This window comes from Dermacentor silvarum, chromosome 7 (assembly GCF_013339745.2).
Source record: "Dermacentor silvarum isolate Dsil-2018 chromosome 7, BIME_Dsil_1.4, whole genome shotgun sequence".
Classification (NCBI taxonomy): domain Eukaryota; kingdom Metazoa; phylum Arthropoda; class Arachnida; order Ixodida; family Ixodidae; genus Dermacentor; species Dermacentor silvarum.
In genome coordinates, this window is record NC_051160.1 from 9,130,925 (window position 1) to 9,156,799 (window position 25,875).

Below are 25,875 nucleotides of genomic sequence, written 5' to 3' on the forward strand. Positions count from 1 at the left end.
GATAATGAGCAGATAAGATGACTAGTCTTACGTCTGGACAAGTGGTTAGCTATCAATGATGCACAGGTTATCTCAATCAACTCACTTTTGGCTTTTAGAGACTCAATTAACGAAACCAATGGCTGAGCTGAGCACAGCCAAGGAAGTCGACTAGTCCAAATAGCTTATGTATAAGTTCAATCAGTTCCAACAAATTTCTCAGTGGTATGAACAAGTCCCTTTTTTTGGTTTTTGAAACAAACAGATAGGGCTTATGTATGGGCCTCGTTTGCTGTGTATTCTTGGTCTGCTCTTTAAAAATTTCTCTGCTTTATTGACTAAGCCCATTAAGCTTTTTCTTTTCTTCTTTCCAAAAAAATAGTACTTCTACTGAGCCCATAATAATACAGTACAATCTATGAGCTTGTGATAACAAGCAGTTCAATCTGCTCACATTTTGGCTTCTGGCCAGTCAATAACCCAGAGCAATGATTGGACACCAGGCAACTTAGTATGATCCGAGGTTGAGTACTTAACAGGAATTCTTATCATTCAGCTATTCTACAACTGCTATTATTGCTACAGTACTATTACTATAGTATGATTACTGTTATCTAACCATGCATGAATAGAACGTGGTTCGAAGCCCTTAAGAGTAGCGCCACAGCACTTTAGAACATAAACTGACACAAACATCTATGACCTAGGCAGGAACTAGGCACACAATAGCCAAGGCCATTAAAATGATGGTAAATGAGGTGAACCTATAATGACTAGGCAGATTGTACCTTTGACACAGCAAGCAGGTTCTGGTAGGCGGCTTCGATGGAGTCCTGCCGTTGCTGGACTCCCTTGCCATCCTTCGGACTGCTGCCATTCTGCTTGGGTGATTTTTCTGCAACGTGCATTGCAACGATGAGCTAAGTCACGAGCTTTCTTTCGTTTGAAAACCTAGCCCATCACTAGCGGCGTGCTACTGGAATGTTAAATACTTGGATGCAGCTTGCCATTGCAATGTGATACAGTCAAACATGACTATAATAAATGTAGATATAACAAGTTATTGGACTAAGTAAATCTAAAACTGTTCTCATTAATATGAATCTGTAACAAGGTATAACGAAAGTATTTTTGTGTCAGTTGCGACTTTGTTATAGTAAGGTTAGACTGTACAGACTAAGCTAGTCTTCATGGCAACACATTATATAATCACACACACGGAAAAGAAGCTAATGCTCAGAGATAAAGCACTCATGGAGGCAATGTTAAGCACTGTATCACTGGTAGCACTGCTAACAGCTGGTAATGCAAAAATCTGAAAGGAAATCGGAGGGTCCGCAGACCATTTGTGTCCACAGGCAAAAATCTGGTTGATGCCCCCAACTCATGTCTTTTTGCTGCCTGGGACTACTTTTACCACGACAATGTCGAACATAAAACCGAGCTTCACATGAAGAAGAATGTGATGTTAAAGGAAGCACACTTGCCGCTAGAACTTAGTGCTGCTACTATTTGTGCTAAATATTGCAGTGGTGCGACAGCACTCATGTCGTGCACTTTTTTCTCCAGTCCCTTATCTTAGCAACGAGTTTTGTTCGTAACCATGAATCTAAAATTCTTGCGTGAGCGTTGCTTGCTTGAGCCGCGCACCATCAGCATTGGAGGACACTTAAACTTCGCCTTTAGGAGTGGAACGTGATAGCATCCAAAGATCCCTGGCTGGTTATCGGGCTTTTTCTCGTATTATATTCAATTACAATTCGATGCTATCAAGTCTGTAGGTTGTGGTTAAGTTGTACTTTACGATTTTTCTGACGGATTTTAGTTTAAGAAATTAAATTTTGTCCCCTAACACCTTGCGCCATGCAATGGGCCTGCCCGGTCGGGGTGGTTCGGGATGATGTGGTTCGGGATGATTATTTCCGCCACCGATGCCAGCGAGCCCACGCCGACACCAACGCCGATGCCGGATTTCCTGCGACACGGGGCCCTTAACGCTATCGAGTTAATACGAGTTGAAACATTAGGGCAACCACCGCATGGACACCCGAAGCAGTGTTATAAGACAGGTCAAGGGCTGAAAGAACACTTATCAGCTACAGTGGCAAAAAAAAGGAACTTGTACTCTTGGCTTGAACTCACGAGGAGACAGTCGCTTCTCCTTCTTGACCTTGACGGGTTGCTGCTTCATGACGACCTTCTTGACACGTCGGCGTTCGGCCACTTTGACGGGCTTCATCGTCGTCTTCTGGATGATCCGTGGTTCCAGCTCTCGGACATAGTTGGCGGGCACAAAGCCCTCCTCACCATCCATCTGGCGAACGTTCCACCAGTCGGCATTGGTGCGGTTCAGCAGGGTCATGATCTGCATGACAAAAAAAAAAAAAAGGGCAATGTGCCCCAAGCCCATATAAACAAAGATCCTCCCCAGAAGCCCAGACATACAACGGGGCAAACATTTTGATTTGAGCTCTTCACGACAATGCTCGTTGCCCGATTCACTGCTCCTATTACTAGAAAATGATCCATACAATTGCAGGTTCAGCAACACAAAAAGGCAGAGTCTATTTGTGGTTATCACCACGTGAATAATCGTATTTTAGTTCCCTTTGCCCTGATTACATGCTTCAGTTGCTTTTTCCAATTCTTTTGGAGTGAACAGTTTTTAAAAGTACATTTCCTCAGAGTGTTTCAGCTTTATTTTGAATGAAGGATGGATCATAAGTTTTTGTGGATGGCTTTGTCAACCAATGTCTTACTCCATAAAGGCTTCACTTGATGGCTTCAAGACTAAGCAGCCAAATGCCGTCTACATTCCCTCATTTATTGTGTACAATGAGTAGCACAATGCCAAGTGCTGAAAAGTTAAATACAGGCATGCTTCTGCAACCTTTTTTTTTAACCGTATAACCTCTGCATTATGGTATATCATCGATGCTGCTGCTTGTGACGCTGTCAAAGTTAGTTGTACGAAGGACTCTGAGCACACCAAGTGATATTTCATATTTCTTCTCTGGGTGCCCTAGCATGCGCCTTCTCATGAATACCAATGTCCAATAAACTTTGCGGCCCTATAAAAAATGTAGCACAAGCATTTGGGACATACTGCTTTGGCTGAATGAATTGGTATTAAATAAAAATGTACACAAATGAAAGATTCAGCAGGCTTCAATGATTCCTCAAGGGCTGAAGTACATTTACTGCAACAGCAGCCAGCTTTCACGTTAGACAGCACCATCTCTTGAAGAACAACTCCTTTGCGATACACGCACCAATATCTTCCTCGTCTAATATAGTTATCGCTTGTTGTGGCCTTCGAAATACATGCACATATGCCACCAATCTCAGAGTCTGTGTACGGTGCAATAGATGTCTCAAACTGGCAAGCGTGAACGTCGCACGCGATAGTGCAATGGTTAGTGCACCCTCCTCGTAAGTGCACATTGCTCCAGGATTGCGAGTTCCAACCTCAGTGGTGATGGCAGGCAATGCTTTATATTGTTACGCGAACGAAGGATTAAGTACAGGAGACTATTTACAAGTATATTTACAAAAGATAGCTGCAGCGCTGGCCAGATCAGCCGATAGCTCGAGATCCCAGAGCAGTTTGTCTTCTTCGTCTAGGCGCCCGCGCGCTTCGTCCAGAAGAAACACGCAATATGCATGTAGCAATATTAAGCGCACGAGTGTTCATTTGGCTAAACCCCGCACGTTTTGCCAATGTTCGCAAGTGACACTTAATGTGTTCAAATGATTAAACAGCTCGACTATCATACACTGTTCTAGTAGCAGGTCCATGTGTGTTAAAAAGTGCCTCGGAGACATCTGTACAAATACACAAGTATTTTGTTGCGATTTTATTGTTTCATTATGCCGAACAGCGATCCACTCACTGGCACAACTTCGTGGTTCAATATGTCGCGCTATAAAGGCTGGCTCACTGGGGCTTGGATTATTTGTAGTGCAAGCAATGCAGTGATGGTGGTGGTGGGGGAAGCTTCCTCTTCCATTGTCCTATGGTAAGGCTGAAGCTAGGGATGACAAGATGGCTTGACAATGCGATGAAAAACCCCGACTTGATGATGACAACCACAGTTGCTGTTATCATCAGCTTGATGGAAAGAACAAGCGAACAAACGGATGGACAAAGCAAACCAAGTTTCAAGATTTTAACTGCCGTTGCAGTAAAACAGCAATAGTCCATAAACTCGGAGAAGTCCCATGCCACCTATACACCCATATCAAAGGTATGCAAAACAGCCATCACCCAACAACACTGCAGCAAGTGCTTTACAAAAATCGGGGTGAAAATTTACGTCATCATTTACGTCTTGCAGCAAGCTTAAATCAAAGAAAGAAAATGTGAATGCTACGAGTGTTGTGTAAAAACGCCCTATGGCCCGGTACGCAACAAGTGCATTCCAGAGACAGAGAAGCGCCAATTCATGATTTCGAGAACCGTTCACCCCCACAACAGCCAACCACCACTAACTCCCTGCCCTACACTACGAGGCAAGATCACCCTGCGTGACAACAACCTCGGTTCGCCGCCTGCTCGTCCAAGTCATCCACGGAATCGCATGCCACAGAGACCGCTGATAAATTAAGTCAAGCGGAGAGAACAGAGGGGCGAGGACCGACTCTTGCAAACCTACGGGGAAGGGGGGGAGGGGCCACGGCAGCTACCTACAACAACAAGGAATGGAAGGAGTGATAAGTAAGGCATACGGGGGTAAAGGGGGGGGGGGGGTGTAATTAACGACACGCCCCATTGCTTGCCTCCGCTTTAGCGACCCCCTCCTGCCACCTTCCTGCGCAGCTCAGTAACCGCGGCAGCCGCTGATGCGTGAAGCGAGAGCAAGCTTATCTCGCAACGGCTTCGCGCCTGGTAGCCATGCATGCGCCCAACGCTGAGAGCCGCGGTGGCGGGAGGAAACACTACGGCACCCCCCGGAGTTACGATGCTGCTTCCGCCGATTTCGCCGAGCAGAGCGTAACCGTGACCATGGCTCAGAGTGAGTGTGGCGCAGTCGGTGACTGGGGTGACGGCCAAAAAATGTGGAACCTCGTGGCATCGCTTTTAGGCTCTGAGTAAGTGCAGTGTCTTTTTTTTTTCTCTCTTCTCGCCGACTCCGTCCGTGGCAGATTGTACTGCCCCGCCACCCACCAACCCCGCCAAGCTTGCCGCAAGACGAACGGCGCCTAGGGGTCGTAAACACAATTAGTGTGGATAAGGAGTGTACACGGTAGCGGGACCGGTGCAATGACGCGATAAGTACAGCTACGAGCGCCTTTCTAGGTAGCCTCTTGGCTCTCTCGAAGGAAAAGAAAACTGTTTTTGTTCCGCGGTGAACATTGCGTGCTAAAACTGAACATTCCGATTTTATGCTGAGCACCATCTTCAAATAAAATACGAGCTGAAGACACAGTAATATAGCATGGGCAAGGTTGTTTTGTTTAGGCGCTGTTCTTCAGCGACACCTAAATGACCTCAACACACACTCGGATGAAGCCTTGTTTAGACGTAAGAGTTTAGAAGTCTTGTGTTTACATGCAAAGCCTGTTTCTTTTCTTTTTTTTTAACCTCCTATGACAATGCTTGATGAACATTCCTACAAACAAGCTGCCTTCACCAACCTTTTCAGTTCAACACGCTGTTGGACCTTGCCCAAGTCTGTCCTGCTGGACTTAATTTCAACATAGAATGTCAATATTTTTCACAACCTAGCGCTAGTGAGATTAGCATAGCTCAAGAATCAACTACTGTGATTATCGCCAATGTGGTTGTCTTTTTGGTGTGCAGGCTTTGTTGCCATAAAGACATACATACAACATCATACAACATAAATTACACAATTTTAAACTTCAAAAACGTTAAATTTGCGCAATATCTCTAAAATTGCTGCCATGGCATTATTTATCATCAATGGCCTCCAAAAGTGAAGTCTGAAGACTTCAAGTGTCATTAACTCCTTGCAAACTTCCCGACTGATTGACACCCATGTGTGCAACGTCAGAGCTAGCAGCAAAAGAGAGACATTCCAACGTGCATGTCACAGCGTCGCCATAGCTGAAAGTTACAAGCAAGCTTGTAAAGGAAGGTTTACGTCAGTCAATGAGCTGTAAATATTTGAGGGAAGCAAGGTTTTGTGGTCGCACGTGATTCGAGGAACGTGTCATCAACACAACTGCATTTTTTCAGTCCCAGCAACAGGTGATCATTTATGCACTTATCTGATGAAGCTTGCTATGTACACTTCTCTCTTTCCCACTTGGAGGAGGCACTGGCACGAGGTGCCTCAATCTGGTTGCAATTAGCGTTGATTCACTCCAACAGAAAATGAGCATAAATTGGCACAAGAGATTGCACAAAATCACCCTCTCGTGTTTCTTGTGAGCAGCAATTTTTCTTTCCTCACATAGGAACATCCGACTAAGCTGTTCGTGCCTGTAGCATGAATGAATTCTGTGTGACTTCTGCCTGGACTTGGCGTGCATACAACACTAGATTTGTCAGAGAAAATTCACGATTTAGAGTACGGTCCTTCATCGAGCACCGCTTGAAACCGGCAGTACGCCTACTGGATTTGTTACAGTAATCTAGGTTTTATGCCCTGAAGCTTCACCAAGTCTATGAAAAACACCTAGTGGAGGGCTTTCAATTTATTTTGACCACCCAAGGTTCTTCGGTGTACTTCAAGTTGTCGATTACTTTGCCCTCACCGAGCCATTCACTAGACACCCAATTAGCTCAGCTGGCAAAGCGACTGCTTGGAAAGGCTGTTCATAGAGCCCACTCCGAATCATAACGAATAAAAATTTTTTCCTGAACTGCAAAGCTGTTTTCCTAAAAAACGTCTCTTGTTTCTTTAGCAGCTTTGAGCTTATTCCAAAGATGGACGCGAAACTTCCACTTTTCCCGAAACTTCCAACACTGTGAACATTCTCACAAAGCTCATTTGCTCGAGTTACACGTAACGATGGTTACACATGCAGCAAGAAACCACAGGGATATCCCTTTGCAGAACCTGACATTGGCAAGGCCCCCACTGATGAACAGCACGGCCGCGAGGAGTGCCAGTGCCACGGAGCGCTACGTGGCCGCCGTGCTGGTCTCCGCCGAACTGTGCATCTCCATTCTCGGAAACCTGCTGGTGCTGTTCGTCTCACTGTGGGACGAGCGCGTCAAGCAGCATCGCTCGAACTTGCTGGTCGTCAGCCTTGCAGTGACCGACCTCCTCACGGCCACTCTTGTCATGGTGAGCGAACGAAAACTTCTATGGCCAACGGCACTTTGCATTTTCTAAACAATGCGCCCCCTTTCCTAAGTTACAACTATACTAAGAATGAAAAATGACTAAGGTGTGAATTTGCCCTAAAATGTGAACAAATGAGAAACTTCTTTTTTTTTACCCCACGCTCTTGCACTCTTGCCATCTGGCCCTTGCACCAATAACCCCTTTTGTGTCGTAGATGAGCTGAGTTTGTGCAAGCGTTTCTGGCAAAAACGGCCAAGGACCAAGCCCAGCTCCGTCAATGGTACTTTTAATTTTCTAGGAATGCCATGGACGAGCTGGTTTCGTCTTAGTGCTTTGTCGTGATTGTTGTAGATGGTAGCGCACAATCCGTCGGGCAGTGCAAGCAGGAGCAAATTTATTCCGGTGGAGGAAGCAACACATCTTGGCAAATGGCATCTTCAAAAACAATTTGGCCATTTTAGGTCAGAATTTGGGATAATAGCGTGGCACAGAAGGGGTTAAACCTAACAGTCGAGTTCCCCTATTCTTTCCCAGACTTCATCGTCTGTTGGCTTCATGCAGTTGCAACAAATCTTATTTTTCCAACTCCAGTGTTGTTCTTTTCCGTCATCCACTGCCTTCATGTGCTATATGATATACATAATATCCTAATTATGCATATAACATACATACATAATACATAGACATAAAACAAACTAGCCTGGCAGCACGTCCTGATCAACTGTCCCGATTACCTCAACCACCCATCACTGTCTGCGTGATCTCTGCAAGCATGCAGGCTTTGTCAATGATCGCGGCACGAGCACGTTGATCTGCATGACTTAGCACGTGGCTGGATGCCGCGGCATAACAACGCCTTTCAGCCAGCATAGCACATGCACCGTGCTGTTGTTCGACAGTGCGGCTCAGAACATTACACAAGCGAGCCAGCCGGCAAATGCAGCAAGGTCACGCTCGAGTAGCTGATTACCATATGCAGGTCGCAGACAACACAGCGGCTGCATGTGATACTCGGTGAATGTGGTTCATAACAAGTTCGCGAAACTAGGTGCATGCTGGGGCGTTGCACGGTCTTTAGCTTTTTTTTAGCTGCTGGATGTGCAAATCTAAGTGTTGAATTCAATGCAGTGTGATGAAACTATTCCCTTTGTTCTTTTTCCTTTTTTGGTAGCTTGTGCTGGGCCCAGCCTGCAGTGCCCATTTCTTATACTTCTGATACAAGAGGTGACCTCTGTGTTATTAACTCGGATACGGCATTACGTCAGCTTATAAAGAACGTCAAAACAAAGCAAAGCTTTTCAATGCCACTCTTCTAGGCTGGCACCTGTTACTAACGATGGCAGGGTTCCCCTTTTTCAGTCTGGATTCAACGTGTTGATTGTATACTCAGTTTACCTCATTAAAAAGAAAGTTGCATAGTACTTATTTCTTATTTTTCTGTTTCCAAGTCAAGCAAGTTGCTTTTCTCACGAGTGAACAGCTGAGGCTTGCAGCAGCTGCAACTCCTAGATATAAAGCCAGGCAACTACATGCAACACGTACAAGCCCTGCAGCGGAGGACTGGAGGGATTCGCGCAAAGGGCAATTTCACGTACATTCTCCAATTGTACGTACCCTTTGGGGCCTAAAGCCAAGCTAATCTCAAAAAGAGTCTTCAACTTCACTCAAGTGAAGTTTTCGCTGAGGCGTCCTCAACTCATTTGCTCACAGCACTATTATCTATCAACGCAGCTGCCGTCGGTGTGCGCCCTGACCAACGACGGCTGGCCCCTGGACAACCCAGGCTTCTGCACCTTCCACGGCATCCTCAACTACTGGCTGACGTCAACATCGAGCGTGACGCTCGCCATGATCGCACTCGACCGCGGCGTGGCTGTCCACAAGCCGCTCGAGTACGTCCAGCGCTGCACGTGGCACCGCCTGGTGCAGATGGTGGCACTGCCTTGGACGCTCGGCATCGTCTTCGCCGTCGTGCCTGCCATCCTTGACTGGACCGCGTACCAGTTTGACAACATCGTCTGCGACGTCGACTGGCACCCCCGGCGCGAGCATGTCATCTACTACGCAGCAACCTTCTCCCTCTGCTTTGCCACGCCGGCGGCCATTGTGCTCGTCCAGTACGCCCGCATCCTCGCGTCAGTGCGTCGCTTGCGCTCCAACACGGTTGTGAATCCACCGGTGGTTGTGGTGCCAAAAGGGGACGTCTCCAACGGAACGCTGTCCCGCCAGTTGTCCTTTCGGCGCCGGGCGGGACAGGGGAACCAGAAGATCCTTGTTAGCATCTTGGCGGTTATCGTCATATTCTTCCTCTGCATCACGCCGTTTTGTTGCACCAAGCTGGTCAAGGTGCTGCTTGGGCCCAAGGCCATTCCGGACTGGCTGGACATGCTCTCGACCGTGGTGCAGTTCCTGGCATCCGTCGTGAACCCCTTTGTGTACTCCATCGGACTCAAGAGCTTCCACGAGGCACTGTGCAGACTGTCGCGCAGTGGACGACACAGGCTGTTCTGGAGTACTTCAGTGTGAGTGGCCAGAAATGGCAAGAAGGAGACTGGCATTGCTTTTGCAATGTTTGTATGCCTGTATAGTTTACGTAGAGAAAAATATATTCTTTACTTCCAGCAACGGTGGCTCCTAACTGAGCGTTACATTTGGACCCAGTGAAAAGGAAGAACTGCGAGATGAAAGCAGATGCTCAAAGGAGTCAATATAAGTGAACATTCTACCACTGCCTTTAAACATAAATTTAGTAGGACATGTGCAGGCATGCGAGAAAAGTAGGTCAGCTATGTAGCCTTCAATTACAGGTATAAAATCTGGAACACAACAGCATATCAAGCATATTCTCCCAGCGTTACGAGACAGAGCAGTATTCATTTCGTAGCTTCCAAGAACAGGTGACTAAAACGTTCATGAGGTCTTACCAACCCGTCACACTGTTCCCCTCTGGAATGTGCAAAACTCAAGAGTTGAAAACGCTGCAACTCGGAAATGTTAGGAAGTCTGTCCAGAAAGCTTATCCAGGCAGAAGTCTGTTGAGAAGGCATCCAATTTTTTATACTGCACAACCAGAATTGCGCTGTGATCCCAGCCAAACTTTGTACTTATGAGGTTACCTAACTTCAATGTTAAAATGCCAGTGTGCGTGTTCCAGGCCCCCTAATAGCATGATCATCAGGAGGCGTAAAATGCACGTGTTGATGCTAGGTGAAGCTACACCATAAATAAACAGTAACTCTGTTTCATGTTGTTGCTATGCAACAATTTGCCGTTGGATATCATCCGGGGCCCTCGTTCACAAAATTATTTCACAAGTGCCATCCTCAACTGGCCACGGCCGAAGCGATCGTTTCATCACGAGGTCAGTTGCTATCATTAGTGGCAGGCACCCAAATATCAGCTAACTAGAAAATGCTCTGACGAAAGAGAAGTGTTGCGAATACTGTGCCCACATTTTTCTGACCGGATAATGGATGGACACGGGTAATGTGGTGGAAACAGAGGAGTGAAAAGCGCTGTTCATTACGGAAAGATACAGTGTGTGAAAGGCTGGCTATTCAGCCTAGTGCTTCCGATGTCGAGATTAGTTTAGTTTTTTTTTTTTTTTTTGCACAAAATGCCCCCAGAATAAATTTCAGATTTGAGAAAGCCAAGTTCACAGTTCACCTTTATGCACAAACGTACAAGCATCAAATTTAGTTCTGATGGCAATGTTTCTCTGATGTTACCATAAAAATTTCAAAATTATATCTCCCCAACTTTCTTAATCACAATTATTTTCCCCTTTAGGGCTTGTCCTAAGCCTGAGTGACTTACAAAATGCAATAGGAGACTCGTTCAAGGCATTGTGCATTCCAAAATGAATGGTTGAGGGCATGACATTCTTAGATTTTTTTATTTACAACATAATTTTTTTAGTTTCCATTTTTTATGAGGCAACTGTACAACAAGCATCTAGACTGTGAACAACTAGTTGAATCATTAATTCAGAAACTTCATACTGGAAAAGCAAGAATGTCACAGACTGAATTGCACTTCAAAGAACATGGCAAAAAAACAGAACTGAAATAGGCCTACCAGTCGCAAAGAAATCAGGGGCACAAGCTAGGCAGGAGGCAAGAAACAGTTTTGAGAACATGACTTTTAAAGTAAGATTTTACTTTACCAAAAAGCACCAGGGTTGCAGTCATTGATGCACTATCAAATGTTTTGCCTTTAGTCTGAAGTGCTTTGCTTGCCTTTTCTTTTTTCCTCAAGACATCCTTTTCAGCGGCTCTGTGAAGAGTGTGTTGGCCAGGTTGCAGACCAAACGTTTCACAATACCCCACGAAAACACAATGGGTTCCAGAGTTGTATTTGCATACTGCTTTGTTGACTGCTGTCTCTAATGTAGCAGAGAGGCTTACACCTTAGCAACACTCGCATAATGTCTCTGTTGCATTCAGTGACGCATTTTCGTCTTTTTGTAGCGCCGACTAAATCAAGGCTTTAAGCAGCATTTTGAATAAATTTCTTTTCCAAGACAGCAGCTGAGGAGCTTCACATCAGAAAAGCACTGGTACACGGGCAGCAATACAGCTGAAACATGCACGCCTTGCAGGCCAGCCCTTATGCAGAGGCCTACCCTGTGCTGTTGCAGTGTGGTGTTTGCACCAGCTACCATATTTTGAGAACATTGTATTGTACAAACTTTTTCTCATTTGAGCATTGCAAGTGCCTGGAGAGCTTACAAAATGCAGTGGAATGTTTGTTGAATATTGTGAGCACAGCCAAATGTGATTCTTTCATTTTTTTTTTACCTTTTTGTTTTTTCTTTTCCAACCACAAAAAATTTGCACTTCTCATTTTTCTTGTCACCGTCACATCAGCCACAAACTTTGGGTGCGAACGAATTGAAATAATCAAGCAAAAAAGGCAAGAATGTCCCTACATGCACTGTAGCTCAAGGAATGTGACCAAGAAACATTACAAAAAGAAAAATTAAATAAAAACCCGACTTTGGTGCACGATATGCTTGTTCACAGAGCCCGAGGCAATGATGTGCGAAATGCTCAGCCACGGGTCCGAGGAATCTGCACGCGATGTGCTTGATCGCCAAGCCTTGAAAGGCGTCGCCGAAGGTCTGAAGAGTGCGTGCACGATGTGCTAGGTCGTGTAGTTGGAAACACTGATGCTTAAAAGGCTTAGTCGTGTGTCTGAGGATTCCGCACACGAAGTGATTGGTCGCGAAGTGAGGGTCACCGATGCTCAGAATGCTGAGCCGTGGGTCGGAGCCGTCTAGAAATGAAGGGATTGGCCGTGCTTCTGCGATGTCCACGTCACGCTCGCTTTGACACTCGTAGAAGTCACAGTGGTCAAGAGCTCGCAAGGTGTAAAGAGCAGCCAATGCCCCCACGAAGCGAGCACTGGACCAATGGCGAAGCACGCTGGAGTCCCATGGCAAGCACAGCCAATTGGAGACTTTGGAATTAACCTTCAATCATTTGCTTTTTGTGTGATTGTTTCTGCGTGGGGGAGATAGCTGAAGCGACAAATTTGAAGACTGTGAAATGTTCTTTCTGACAAGACCAAGATGGCGGTGCTAGGTTGCGCCGTTCTGGAGATATTGTGGCTTGAAAGAATGGCATTTTTTTCGTGCTTTCAGCGAAATATTTTGCCCCCCTGGCTGGTACACCAAATTTTTTCGAGCACTTCTAAGTGGCTTTCATTGAAGATATTTCAGAATCAGATAGAACGAGAGTAACAGAATCTGAAAAGTGATTTTAAGAAAATATGATTTTTGGCCACCTCTCACTATGTGAAAGCTGTGGTTAACTGCTCTCACAGTAAAAAAAAAAAAAATTCAATTATCTCTGCTTGTGTGAATCTGCTGGTAAACCAAGCTTATAAAGCATGGTTAGGTTATCTAAACTTACTTGGCAACGGCTGCTGTTCAAAGCAACAGATAGCGAAGAGATAAGTCCATTGTCTGCACTATGCGTCGCCATGCCCCACTTTGTTTACAAACATGCAGTTTGTGTACATCGCAAGCCACTGTGACAAGAAGACAGAAAAAAGCCCTACCTCCCCCTTCTGGATGTTCATGTTCTGTCCCGAGAACGGGTAGAGGGCCTTCACTTGCGGAACCTTGCGTTCCTCCATCACAGTCTGCATCGCCTCCTTCTCGACGACCTCGTCTACCCACTCCTCGACGGGAACCAGCTGCAACTCTTCTGTCCAATCATCGGACGGTTCCGCATCTTCATTCAGCGCATCCAAGTACTGCAATGAAGCAAAAAAAAAAAAAAAAACTAATTCGCGAATGCCGTTTTAAGTCAAAGAGATAATGTTACATTAGTTGACACAGAGAGTGCACAAAAAGGCTCAAATACAGTAGAACCTCATTTATATGCTTTAGGAAAAAAAAATGCGAGAAAGCTATATTAAATGGGAAAATGTATGACTCAAAGCCACTAATAAATTTGGCAGACTCAACTGTAGTTGACATCTATGTCATGCAAAGCGTTGCGAGAATCGTTGCGGGATAAGACGCCGACGCATGCTGAGCTGGTAGGGCCCGAGACGCACGTTGTCATTTTTGCAGTTCTTTGGCAAGTTTACATGTGCACTCCTTGAATGTGGCCTGGGTTAATTTAATTCTGGGGTTTTACGTGCCAAAACCATGATAAGATTATGAGGCACACCATAGTGTGGGGGTTCTGAATTGTGACCACGTGCACTCAATGCATGATACACGAGCGTTTTTGCATTTCATCCCCCATTGAAATGCAGCCGTCATTGCCGGCATTTGATCTCATGCCATCAGGCTTAGCAGCCCAACGCCAAACCCACTATGTCACCACGGCGGGTAATTTGGCCTGGGTTATCCATTTCTTCCAGCGGGGCATTTTGGCGGTAAATTTTGACGCGCTCACTTGGCGGGAATCTTTGCGGCACGAGATGCCGCTGTGCGTTGAGCTGGTGAGGTATGAGCCGCCCAAAACGCGCACTGTCGTTTTTCTATTGTGTAGTGTTTTAAAACAATGATGCGAAACCAAAACGAAATTTAGGTGGCGGGCGACGCCAGAACACGATGCCGCCAGAGGTAAACATGACGCTCACTTCCTGCCGCGTTCAGCAGGGAACAGTGGCGCGGTTGGGTTTCCGCCTGTTAAAAGCGTGCGGTACACTTCTAACAGCACTACGGCATGCATGCTGCGACACAGATAGAGCTCTGAAGATGTTATCGCAATGAGGTAAGCGGCGAAGGGTGTGAATGCGGTGTGCGACGACCCGCGAAGAGATTTGCTGTCACCGAAATAGGAAACCGAGTGTGCGCAAGCGTTATCACGCGACACGGGCAGGTGAGCCCTACGGGGAAGCTGTTGTGGCGGGCCGCTACAGTTTTCTATCAACGCACGCCTCACAAATTTTTCTTTTTTACATGGTATCTAGCAAATGGAAAACGTATTATACGATTGCAGCTTGGCAATGTAGTGAATGTTAGTGCAGAAAGATTGTGTTTTCCAGGAACTTATCAATCGTTAAAAAAGAAAGTGACTGTATTGGGTCACTTTTTGTGCTCTCGATGGCAAACGTTGGCACCGGGAAATCGTACGAAACAGGATTGTATCAACAAGGTTCTACTGTACAGTCAAACCTAATTGTAACAAAATAATGGATATAACGAAGTTAGTAAAATTTCTCTTGAAATGCCCATACAGATTCATATTGCAGTACATGCAATAATAGATATAACAAAGTAATGAATATAACAAAGTAATTTTGGCTCCCTCTTCAACTTCGTTATGAGGCTTTACTGTTAGTATTTTCCTGTGAAAAAAAAAATGGGAAAGCATGTAAAGAACACAACCAAACAGGAAAAGCTTTTTCCTGTCCGATCGTTTCTTTACGTTTTCGGATCTTTTTCACCACTAGAAGCATAAAACAACTAGCCGAGCAACAAGTAGCAATACGCCAAATATGTACAGTCGACCAAAAAAAGTTTGCGGACCAAGGTATCTGAGAAAAAGCTGGATATCTCCGCAACCTCAAAACGCAGCCTGGTATTCCTATTTCCAGCCTCTACTGGTACACGTGAACAACATTGTGATGTACGATTTTACTGACTACTCTTAAAGGCTGCTCGGATATTCAGCTCTTTCTCAGATCCCACGGTCCGTAAACTTAGTCGATAGTACGTCGCACATTAAACACTGGATGCGTTGTACATGCACCACACTGCTGCCTTTTACATCACTATTTTTGGGGTCAGGAATTACAATTTGTATTACAGAAATGTGCAGCTCCGAGCAATATTTTGAAGAGCACGAGTATTATGTAAAACATTTTTTTTTTTGCACCCCATACATAGAGCCAGAACTAGAGCACTACAATGCACACATTCGACCAAAGAAGTAAATTTTCCAGTTCCAAGCTTCACAACTGCATCCAGGAGAAATTGAGATTTTTCACCCAAGCTTTTGCTCATGATGACCCAATAGGTACAAGCAGATTATAAATGGATCATGGTTTCATGGCCTCAGTGAAGTACTTATGTGTGACTAAGCCATAAGTATGAGTTACGTGCAACCACTGAACTCTTGACGTTCCACATACACAAAACACCGTTTGTGTGTTCTCTTATACATGGCATGTACAGAGGGGTCCACTGTTAAAGGGAACACCTAAGCGCAGAGCATGTCCGAATTTTCCTCTCTCGCAAGAGTACAATAGCTTAGATTTGTAGAAGATAACTTGTGGTTGGTAGCTCCGACTCCTTTCGACACACCAGTGCACTGCCCTGACATTGCTTGTGCAGCACCACTTGCAGCTAGAGCGCCAGCAGAGTGAGAGCCGTGAATTTCAGTGTTCCCTTTAATAGTGTACCACACTGCACAGTTCGTTAGACCAAAGCACATGGTTTCATTCAGTCTAATTTTTTTTTTTTTTTTTGCGTGGAGTTGCCTAAGGTTGAAACACAATTTAACCACTTTGGACAGCAGCTGCATGATCTTAAAACAGTCCACTGCGCAGACGACATAGTTCGGGTTTTGTTACCAAGTTTCAAGGCCCTAGCATGTAAGTGAACTTGACTGCTTAATGTTTCAAATAACTATGTCACAGTGACATTAAGAAGAAATGGCATTGTAAGGCATCAGAATCGGAAAATAGGACTTCCTCAAACTTTAGGCCAATAAAGGCAGATAAAACTTAATAAATAAAGCCACAAGAAAGTCTGAAGTCCCAAACACCCAAGATTAGAAAGGAAATTCATGTACGGTACCCATCATTCCCGTGGTAGTTGAACAAATGTAACGCCAGAGTTCCTTCCAGCAAATCTTGTAGGAAGCTCTATGGTTGCATCGAACACAAAAATACATTTTTTTAAATACCCAATATTCATTATAAGCATACACGCTGATATGAATGCAAAAAGAAAAACATAATAATAAATTAATAATATGAATTAGCAATCAGGTGATTTCACTTTACTGCAAATTTATATTAGGTCACATTGATCTGACGAGATTTGACTGCTTCGTGGCTTAACGCTCGGATAGGGAGCCTACTTACGATGGCCAGGGAGTCCACACCAGAGCGCACCATGCGATCGGCCTGGTCTCGAAGTCGCCGTATGTCGGTGCCATAGGCGTTCATCTCACTTTCCAAGCAGCTGTGGCGCTGAAGAAGTGCCTGGGCACTGGGCTCGTCCTTGCCGTAGTCCTTGCTCGACACGAGCGCCAGCTTCTCGCGCACCCACGACTCGGCCTCGTTGGCATCAGCATGGTACTGTGGGCAAAGATACGGGACAAACGTCGGCAAACCAGTTGGGGACAAGTGTAACAGGAGCAACATGCTGCAGTTTGACAGGCAGTCTCGTACATCTTGCCTAGAAAGCATGGACAATGTATTCTTAAACGAAATTGCAAGTAGTTATAATGCACCGGTATTTCAGTGTTCCGGGCCTGCATTCAGAAAAAATGTTTTTGAGCTAGAATTGTTCGTACGATTAGATACCAGGAAGTCATGATGCTGGACACACAGTCGCACCTCGTTTATAGCAAAGTCGCATCTGACACCGACACAAAAATATTTTCATTATACCCATTTATTTGTTCTAAGCATACATCTGTTGGCGAGAAACATTTTGAATTGCTTTTTTTATATCCAATAATACACTACATCAGTAGTCGTCACACTAAGGTATCAATAGGCAGTAACAAACAGCACTTACAAATAGTAAGCTTCGTCGATCTCAGCACCCTGCCTTTTCTTATATTTATTATTATCGGAAGCTAGTGTAGCTTCAATAAGCAACCAAACCTAAACCACTTAACATAATTTTCGCAACTGCAACTGTAAAGTGCTTTTAAAACTGTCCGGGGACAGTCCCAGTGACTTCCTTACAAGGCCATCAGAAGAGGGGTGCAAGTTAACACACATACATAGGTGAAGTACACACAGGAGGAGTGCCACTACCTTCCAAATTAGGCCTTCAAAGTTCGCCTATGTACCGAAGACGATACCTCGAAGACGAGCACAGAACCGGAAGACAACAGGTTGAAAAAACAAAGTTGACAAGCGGGTTATCTGGTTTCATGCCACCAGGTGCTTTCAGACATAGGACATGCCTACAAGCGGATGTAGGACTTGCCACAAGACCTAGATAGGACGCGTCCTTCTTTCCAAGAGCCTTGTTTCGTTGACTAGGACAACAAGAAGTACTCCTATGCTCCCTGCAAACACCGAGGAAAGCTAGCAGCTTTGCATGACAAACCTGGAAGGCCTCGTAAGCGTCTTCTAGACGCTTTCTCTTCACAGCCGCCAGGTCGGCCAGCTCGGCCCAGCGCTCGTGGAGGGCTTGCAGACGCTGCTTCACGTCTGCGCTCTGGCTGTGACGACCCTCGAGCAGCTTCTCACCAGCCAGGATCAGACGCTGGATGTGGCCGTCGTGGCCTCCGATTTCGGCTTCCAGTGCCTGCAATGGTTGCGTTTTGCTATCAATGGACGTTGCCAACTTGGACAACCGCAACGTATCGCATTGCCTTTTGCCTCATTGCTGCTAATTATAACATTGCACAGTTCGGCGGCTCTCATTACAGGTCAACTGCCAAGAAATTTCGGACTGTGTAAGAAAGCCAGTCTCATATATAGTGTAAGTAATAGAGCCAAATATATTGTTTGAAGTATGAGTGGATGCATCGCGAAAAGCTTGTAAAAATGGAAATTCTTGACACTGAAACTAAAGAACGACCATACAAAAATTTATAACATGAATGTCACCATTGTCACTCACTGGAAATGACGCAAAACTTCAAATGGTGAGAACCAGCGAGGTGCCTGGGCAGCTAACCACCAGGTGCCAGCACCGTCGATTCGGTAGTTATTCAAGGACTGATAATAGAAAATTCTGACAATTGCCTTCCCTGCAGCTTTGTCAAGATTGCTTTGATAGTACAAACTGCTCATTTATAACCAATTTAGCCAAAGTGAAATTTAATTGCAGTTGGCCTTTAGAGGCAACAGATGTTTCAAAAAAGGCACTGAACCGCTTTCACAGTGAAAGCAAACTATACTTGCATCACGTCGGGGAATGAGTCGGTGTATCCAAGCCAAAGCGCACACACGAGCCAGAAAAGCTTTGGGAACCACTGAACTACGTGGCATGCATTCTTGTCACTTGGCATCTCAGATGAGAGCCACCGAACCAAAACGTGGAACAGAGTGTCCGAACCTTGTGTTTCTGTTGGAGCGAGACCAGGGCCAGCAGGTCTTTGCCAGCGACCACGGCCTTGCAGATGCGCTGCTTCTCGCGGATCCAGGCCTCTTCTTCCTCGTGGTCCTGCACGAACTGGAAGTAGGCCCGCCACTCGTCGAGCTGCCGTCGCCGCCGCTTGGCCAGTTTGCCGAGCCTGCATGACAGGAGGAGAGCGAGTGATGTAAATGTGGCCACAAGAAAACTGAAGAAGCATTGTTGCTGTTCCGTTCAAATAATGTTGTGAGAACATAGCGCATCCTTGAACTGCTCTGACAACTGCTTTGAAAAGTACACAGTGATGTGCGTTGTAAATAAATTGCGAGGATGGACCCGCGCAATGTTTTTGCATGACTTGCTGACCGTGCTCACCACAACCGAGCACTGAAGTCCTTTCTTTGCTTTCTGGACCCAAGTTCACCCAATAAAGTATGATTCTTCCAATTCAGCCTTTCCCCAGCTAGTGTTTCTACCTTTTTCACCATTGCTTCGCCATGACAATAGAAAGGATAAGAATGTGTTTCAATGCTATGCAGAATTGTTTATAGATGAAGTCACAAATTAAAGCAAACAGTTCCAGCAGTTTAGGTTTTAGATTTGATTTTGACCCCTTGTGGTTCCTAAATTTGCAGCCAAACTTAGGTGTATGAAGGTTTGTGCGCGCTCCTCCTGATTTGAAACGTAACTGTCATGGCCAGGTATCGAACTTGCAACTTCGTACTCACCAGCAGACGACCATACTGCGACCGTTCCCTCCCCTATTTCTGTTCCTCTAATCTCTCTAGGGATAGATAATACTTTTCATTCTTTTATTCATTAACCTGCGAGACTCCCACAGTACTAACTGGCTTCTAGTGACTTCTAGCGCTCCCTATACTGATCACTTAGATTGATGTCCCATAATCTCCCAGTTGCCCGGCTCTCAACTCCTGTATCATTTGTCCGACAGAATGATGCCCGACTGAGGCCTTGTGCAGTGTCTGTGCCTCGGGTTCAATAGAACATCAATTTGTTAACCTACTAAAACTGCAACTACATATAGTACTAAAACCTGTCAGAGAAGCCCAAGCACTTTACTTAGGGCTAACTTCACCTTGGGCACACCACAAACAAACAAACAAACAAAACAAGCAAACAAGCAAACGAACACTGCCACTGATCAACTGCAGAATGCTGGGCATCAGAAATGCTAGGAGGCTATGCCATCAATGAGACCTGTATACAGATGACAACAACAACAGAACCTTCAATCCAAATGACAATAATACTAAATGAATAAGGAGGGCTCCTTGTTTGTTTCCTACGGTAAACTACCTACATACGACAACCAACAATTCAGACGGACTCAATTCTATTGACAACTTCGCGGCACCATTAGTCACCCATTTACGTAATGTTTACACATTACGTAAATGGGGTGGCTAACAATGGCTAACTGACTAATAAATATTTCAGACGCCTTACAGTTTGCCGTTCAACCTTTCAGGCTGTCTGCATGACCATATACTAATGATCCACCGAGATCAGCAGATAACTTCAGTGTTTTTGTTTTGATACATTGCCAGCACCTCCTCAAAACCTAAAGTAGCGAAGGATGCTACTGAGTGTGCCCAAGCCACGGGACAAGCCAAGCCGCTAAGTAGTCAAAGCTGCATTTGTGCATTTGTCATGCGTTTCCCGAGCATCCGGCGTTTTACGGAGTCTCGGGCCTTACGGACACTTACGTGGCATAGTCAGCGTTGAGGTCGTCCAGCTTTCGCTGTAGCACGGGCCCTTCCTTGTGTCCCTGCTTTAGCAGAGGCGCGGACTGCTGGGTGAGCCTGCGGATGGCCTCCCCTTGGGACGCCAGGTTCAGCTCGTCCAGGGCGTGCTTCTGGAGCAGGTCCTCCACGGCCAGCAGGTGGCAGCCGTACTCGTCCGACAGGAAACTCCCCTGTTCCACAAGATTGATTGATTCACGAGGTTTAATTTTGCAAACAGACAACAAGCATGCAGCTACAAGAGGCACTGCTGTTAGTCTAGGGGCTCTGGATTAATTCTGGACGAAGACTTTGTGAGTGCTCACTTGCCCTAGCATATCACACCGGCAATGAGCAGCATGCCGTAAACCGCACCAGCAGGGAGGCATGGGAAAGTTGCGACATGCCCCTGTTCTCCCCGTTATCTATGCAACATTTCAATGCATGATTCCGAGTCTCGTGAGAAAGGAAAAAAGTATCTGTCCCTCTACAAATAGGATGGCCCTCTCATGGAAGGAAAGCAATAAAGTTACAAAATACCATCCCCGAGAAAGACACACTCTCCCCAGCCGCAACCAACATATGACCTGGATTACCTCACCCTTCTGCAAAGCGAGATCATCACCCAAAACACGTGTGACAAGAGGTGAGCCCCTTCACTACAACACTTTATGGTGCATATGTCTCTCCTTGAAGAGCTTGGTGCTTACTTTATCACTGTTAGCAATAAACCTTGAGTGTATGCCGTTGTTTTGCCTTACTCGCTCGCCCAAGCCCGCTGTAGTTGCGATTCTCTGCGCTGCGGGTTGGGATGCATTACGGAGTGGCTAGAAGCGGAGCTTGTCTTCCACCCTAGCCGCACAAAGAGCATGCTCGATACTCGAGACTAACTCTGCACTGAGTTTCAGGTTGAATGAGGGCAACAGGAAAGCAAAAGGGCTCGCCCCAATGATGCACCATCACCTAGCGGAAGGGTTATGCCTACCTCAACCTCCTTTATCTCGCTGTGAAGAGTGTCTGCCTCTCGAAGCATGCTCATGAGCATGCTGACGTTGCTCAGCGTCACACGGTGCTTGTTGAGAAGGTCCAACAGCAACTGCCACCGTCCCATGATTTCTTTCTCCCTGAAGCAAAAAGATATAAAATCATGCATTGCTTGCGCTTGCAATGCGACTGCAAAAGCAACGATTAAGCTCTTACACTGTAACGCTGTATGCAGCCGCAGATATTGAAAAAAAATCGAAAACGAAAGTAACTGACAGTAAATCGAAAACGTGGCGGTGCAGGTGGTGGACTGTTTACATAAACTTGCATCCCATGTCTGCCTAGCGAGATGTCTTCTTCCTTAGAGGATTGGGAGCTCAAATCGAGAAACTCTGCAATATCACTGTCCTTCGACTACCAGTTTAGTAGTTCTTTTTCAGGTTGTGAAAAATTCTCACAGCCCGTTTTCGGTAGTTTCTTTGCAGAAAGCTCCAACCACCACTTGTGCCGCCCGACGATGACAACATTTTTCTAGTTGCCAACTTTTAAAATGTTTGCGGCAAAATTTCTCATTTCTTTCAGTTTCATTTGTGACTGAGAAACAGAACTAGACGCATGGATGCACTCAGACTGTCTTTGGTAAAATAAATCGGCACTTTTTACTGCTGACTAACTCGTATCGTCCACGTTAAAGACTGTGCAAAAGGTGTGGACGTGCCTAGCTCGTCTACGGGAGGTAAAGTGCATGTAAATGAAAGAAAAAGGTGCACGCCAAAAGATTTCGCGAGCAAGGGTGCTAAGTCTGGACATTGTCGAATTCCATCGTATTGTCGAATTCTGCAGTGGCAATGTTTTTGAGCCATTCAGAGAGGCCGTAGCGGCCACCTGGGCAAATCAGAGCTGACAAGATGGCAAATTTGACAATACTGCAGAATTTCAGAACGTCCAGAATATCGCACCATACCACCATTCATAACTGCAAAGCTGACAGCCAGACTGGATTGGCTTGACCTTTGGATAGCACTAATCCTGCTAACTGCTGATGTCCAAACAAAACTCGCTAAGCTTAGCCACAAACAAAAGTAAAACATTTTTAACCACTTCTTGAAATTTAAAGCTTGTAGAAGCCTCGAAAATAGCACTTTCGTTTTTAAGCATTAACTTTTCAAAGCTTTCAATGACCACTAAAAACCTGCAATGTACAATGAGACCTGGCAATACAGGCATCCCTGCAATGTACCTCCACCTAGAGCCTATCGCTGTGGCTTGAAATCGAAGTCAACTCAAGCAGAATATCCCGCCCACCAAGTTGCTGCAACAGGTTGATCCATATATGCGAGTGCTGACTTACTTTACTCGAATCCTTGCTTTCGCATGGTAATTTTCTGCTTCCAGCTGGTCAGCCATTTTTGTCAGGTTCTGAAACCTTTCCTCCTGTAAAAATGAAACAGCAAAGAAGAGCATATATATATATATATTTGATCAATTCTAAAGTAAAAAATCAAGAGGTATTCCCGGCTAGTCCGTACTCATTAAAAGTGTGCCAGAAAACGTTTATACCCATTTAAATATGTGTGCCACAATTTCTTTTATTAGAAACAACTGCGCTCTAACAAGCTTCACTGTCCTTTAATAGGCCATCACCCAAGTGCATGAAAAAGATGCAAGTAAAACATGCACACCGTGTTTTCCTGACAAAGGAATGGGATGTACGTGATGCTCAGGCATGTGGGCGAGCTCAGAAATGTAACAAAACATGCTACTCACTGTGACAGTCATGAAACGAGAAGTGAAAGTACAGAAGATTGAAATCCTGGCTCAACCTGCTTCATTTAACAGCCTTTACTATGTGGTAGTGTTTATATAATAGCTTATATACAAGCTTAAAAAGTAATAGCTTCAAAATCTTGTAAACTCCAGAGGAGGCCGACCTCACTAATATGATCTGCTTCATTTGCTCCTGATCACTCCCCCAGAGCAGCTCATGCGACAGCACGTGTGTCTTAAAAGCTATAATAGTTTGCACTCAGTGATGAATATGCCCTGCAATTCGGTTCCGCAAAAGCATGTGCCCTCTGCATTGGCTGTGCCTTTGTATCAGTGGTGAAAGTCCTAGCACCGACCACCACGAAAACGGGCAAGCGAGCCAAAGAAAGCTGTTGGCTTAAAAACATTTTACCCAAGTTACCTGCCACTATGCATGCATCCGCACAACGACCATCCTTTAAGTGTGATGATGAGGTAGTAGGCTACAGTGACGACAGGAGCAACATCACAAGCATTGAAAAATGAAGCGAAACTCGATAAATGTTGCTAAATCTTGAATAAATGTGTGTGAAGCATATAGCCAATGTTTCCATTATTTTTTACACCATTCGTGACGTCTGTGGTTTTAGAGGGTGGTCATATGCTAGACTCGTGTAAGAGCCTTACCCTGCCAAGATTAAAAAAAACTGCCAGTCCTACATGAGTAAACACGGCAATCCTCACACCCAAGACGTCGCACTCACCCTTGCCAAGATGTCAGCGCTGATGGCTTCATGCTTCTTGACGGTCGCCTCAACTTGAGAGAGGTTGCTTCCGTAGCGCGGATCGGAGAGCACCTGCACCATTTCGCGGAGGTACCCCTCACGCACGGCGCTCTTGCGGTCAAAGCGGCACGCCAGATTCTCCAGCTTCTTCTGCCTCAGCAGCTCCTCGCGCAGTGCCACCTCGCGGGCAGTGCTCGGCTTCCTCGAGCTGATCCCACGCTCGCTGGATGTCGTGGGCCATCTTGCCCTCGGGAGGCACGTACAGGGGTCGGCCCAGGGCCTTCTGCTTCGTCTGGATGTCGAACAGCAGGGCCTCGATGTCGCTTCGCTCTTTGTACCTGGAAGACCAAGCAAGTCATGCATTGTCAGACTTGGTAATGAGCCTCTGATCTGAATTATATGGCGTGTGTGTCAAAAAATTAATCATTTTCACATTGTTTGCGGGGACACTACATGCAAAACAAAACTTGGGTCAAGCTAAAGTGATAGACTGATCACCTAAGAAAACAAATAGGTCACATTTGTTATTAGATCACCAATCAGTGGCGAGCCAAGATCTTAAATCACTGGTAGGCTAAGATAACAAATGTGCTAGATTGGTGGCTTAAGTTAACATATGTGGCACGTTTGTTATTATATCACCAATCAGTAATTACCTAAGATCTTTGATCACGGTAGGCTAAGATAACAAATGGGCTAGATTGGTGGCCTAAGATTATAAATCTGTAAAGTCTATTGTTATATCACTAATCAGTGGTGATCAATGCTTATTAGATCACTGGTAGGATAAGATAACAAATTTTCCCAATGTGTTATTTAAAAAAATGGATCATGGATCATAATTACCCCTGTAATGTTAGTGCCACTCCAACAAAAATGTAGGGCTTGACCTCTCTGGCATTGCAGCAAGATGAAAGGTTGTACAATTGTACAAAGGTTGTACAAAGTGTTGTTTGCTGCACCTCACCCCAACTTGCCTTGCATTGACCTCAAGATCAAGGTAAATGTTCCAAGCTGCCATACAAATCTGCATTCTAACTTCTTCGTGCAAGAAACAGTGTCTAGCTGGAACAGCCTCCACCCTTCCACTGCCAGCAGTCCGACCGCATCATCATTTAAAACGACGATCTCTACTGTATGTAGTGATCTCCATTCCTCTCTACAATGCCCCATGTGGCATTGCGTGCAGAAATAAATTAAATAAACATACTAGTTGCATTGCAATTTCGTAGTCACACGTTTCAACATTCAACAGTTTCAGAGTAAGCTATCAGTTTTCCTGCACAGCATTTCCCAGCAATTTTTTTTTCCCCCTCCCGCAACATGGATGTATTCTTTAAGAACATGATTGCACGACAGGCTCCGTCAGTTCCAACTATGAAAACCGTTGCTTTGTTTTGCAAATGTAAATGCTTCGCTTCCATGCATACATTTAATTCTCTTATTCTTTAGTAAGCTCTCAATGTCTCAAAAGTATTATTCATGCTGGACACACCCTTATCCTCCATCTATAATACTGTAAAGTTTCTGCGATGACTGTCTGAGATCGAGGTGATTAGATATAAAATGAAAATTTTTACTGTCCTGGCTTTAGAGCTGTGGCAAACTTGAGAATTTGAGTGATTATAGCCAATATGATTATTAAT

General features: G+C 45.2%; 2 protein-coding genes across 2 annotated transcripts in view; one reads left to right on the forward strand and one right to left on the reverse strand.

Annotated features, from left to right (window-relative positions):
- Window positions 1-25,875, reverse strand: part of LOC119457520 (spectrin alpha chain, non-erythrocytic 1-like) — a 153,968-nt gene that overhangs the window by 55,867 nt on the left and 72,226 nt on the right. The window contains 11 exon segments of the mRNA XM_049670140.1: window positions 768-874; window positions 2,122-2,344; window positions 13,302-13,499; window positions 16,794-17,009; window positions 17,998-18,198; window positions 18,955-19,132; window positions 20,700-20,908; window positions 21,700-21,838; window positions 23,050-23,132; window positions 24,209-24,418; window positions 24,420-24,567. Coding sequence (XP_049526097.1) covers window positions 768-874; window positions 2,122-2,344; window positions 13,302-13,499; window positions 16,794-17,009; window positions 17,998-18,198; window positions 18,955-19,132; window positions 20,700-20,908; window positions 21,700-21,838; window positions 23,050-23,132; window positions 24,209-24,418; window positions 24,420-24,567 — 1,912 coding nt within the window.
- Window positions 4,802-12,999, forward strand: LOC119457517 (beta-3 adrenergic receptor). The gene is made up of 3 exons (XM_037719111.2): window positions 4,802-5,070; window positions 7,005-7,238; window positions 8,970-12,999. Exons 2-3 carry the CDS (start codon window positions 7,032-7,034, stop codon window positions 9,762-9,764), a joined length of 1,002 nt encoding a protein of 333 aa, XP_037575039.1. The 5' UTR covers window positions 4,802-5,070; window positions 7,005-7,031; the 3' UTR covers window positions 9,765-12,999.

Coding starts and splice junctions, on each gene's coding strand:
- LOC119457517 (XM_037719111.2), top strand. CDS start 7,032: ATGAACAGCACGGCCGCGAGGAGTGCCAGTGCCACGGAGCGCTACGTG. Junction 7,239..8,969: donor TCACGGCCACTCTTGTCATG/GTGAGCGAACGA, acceptor CTATCAACGCAG/CTGCCGTCGGTGTGCGCCCT.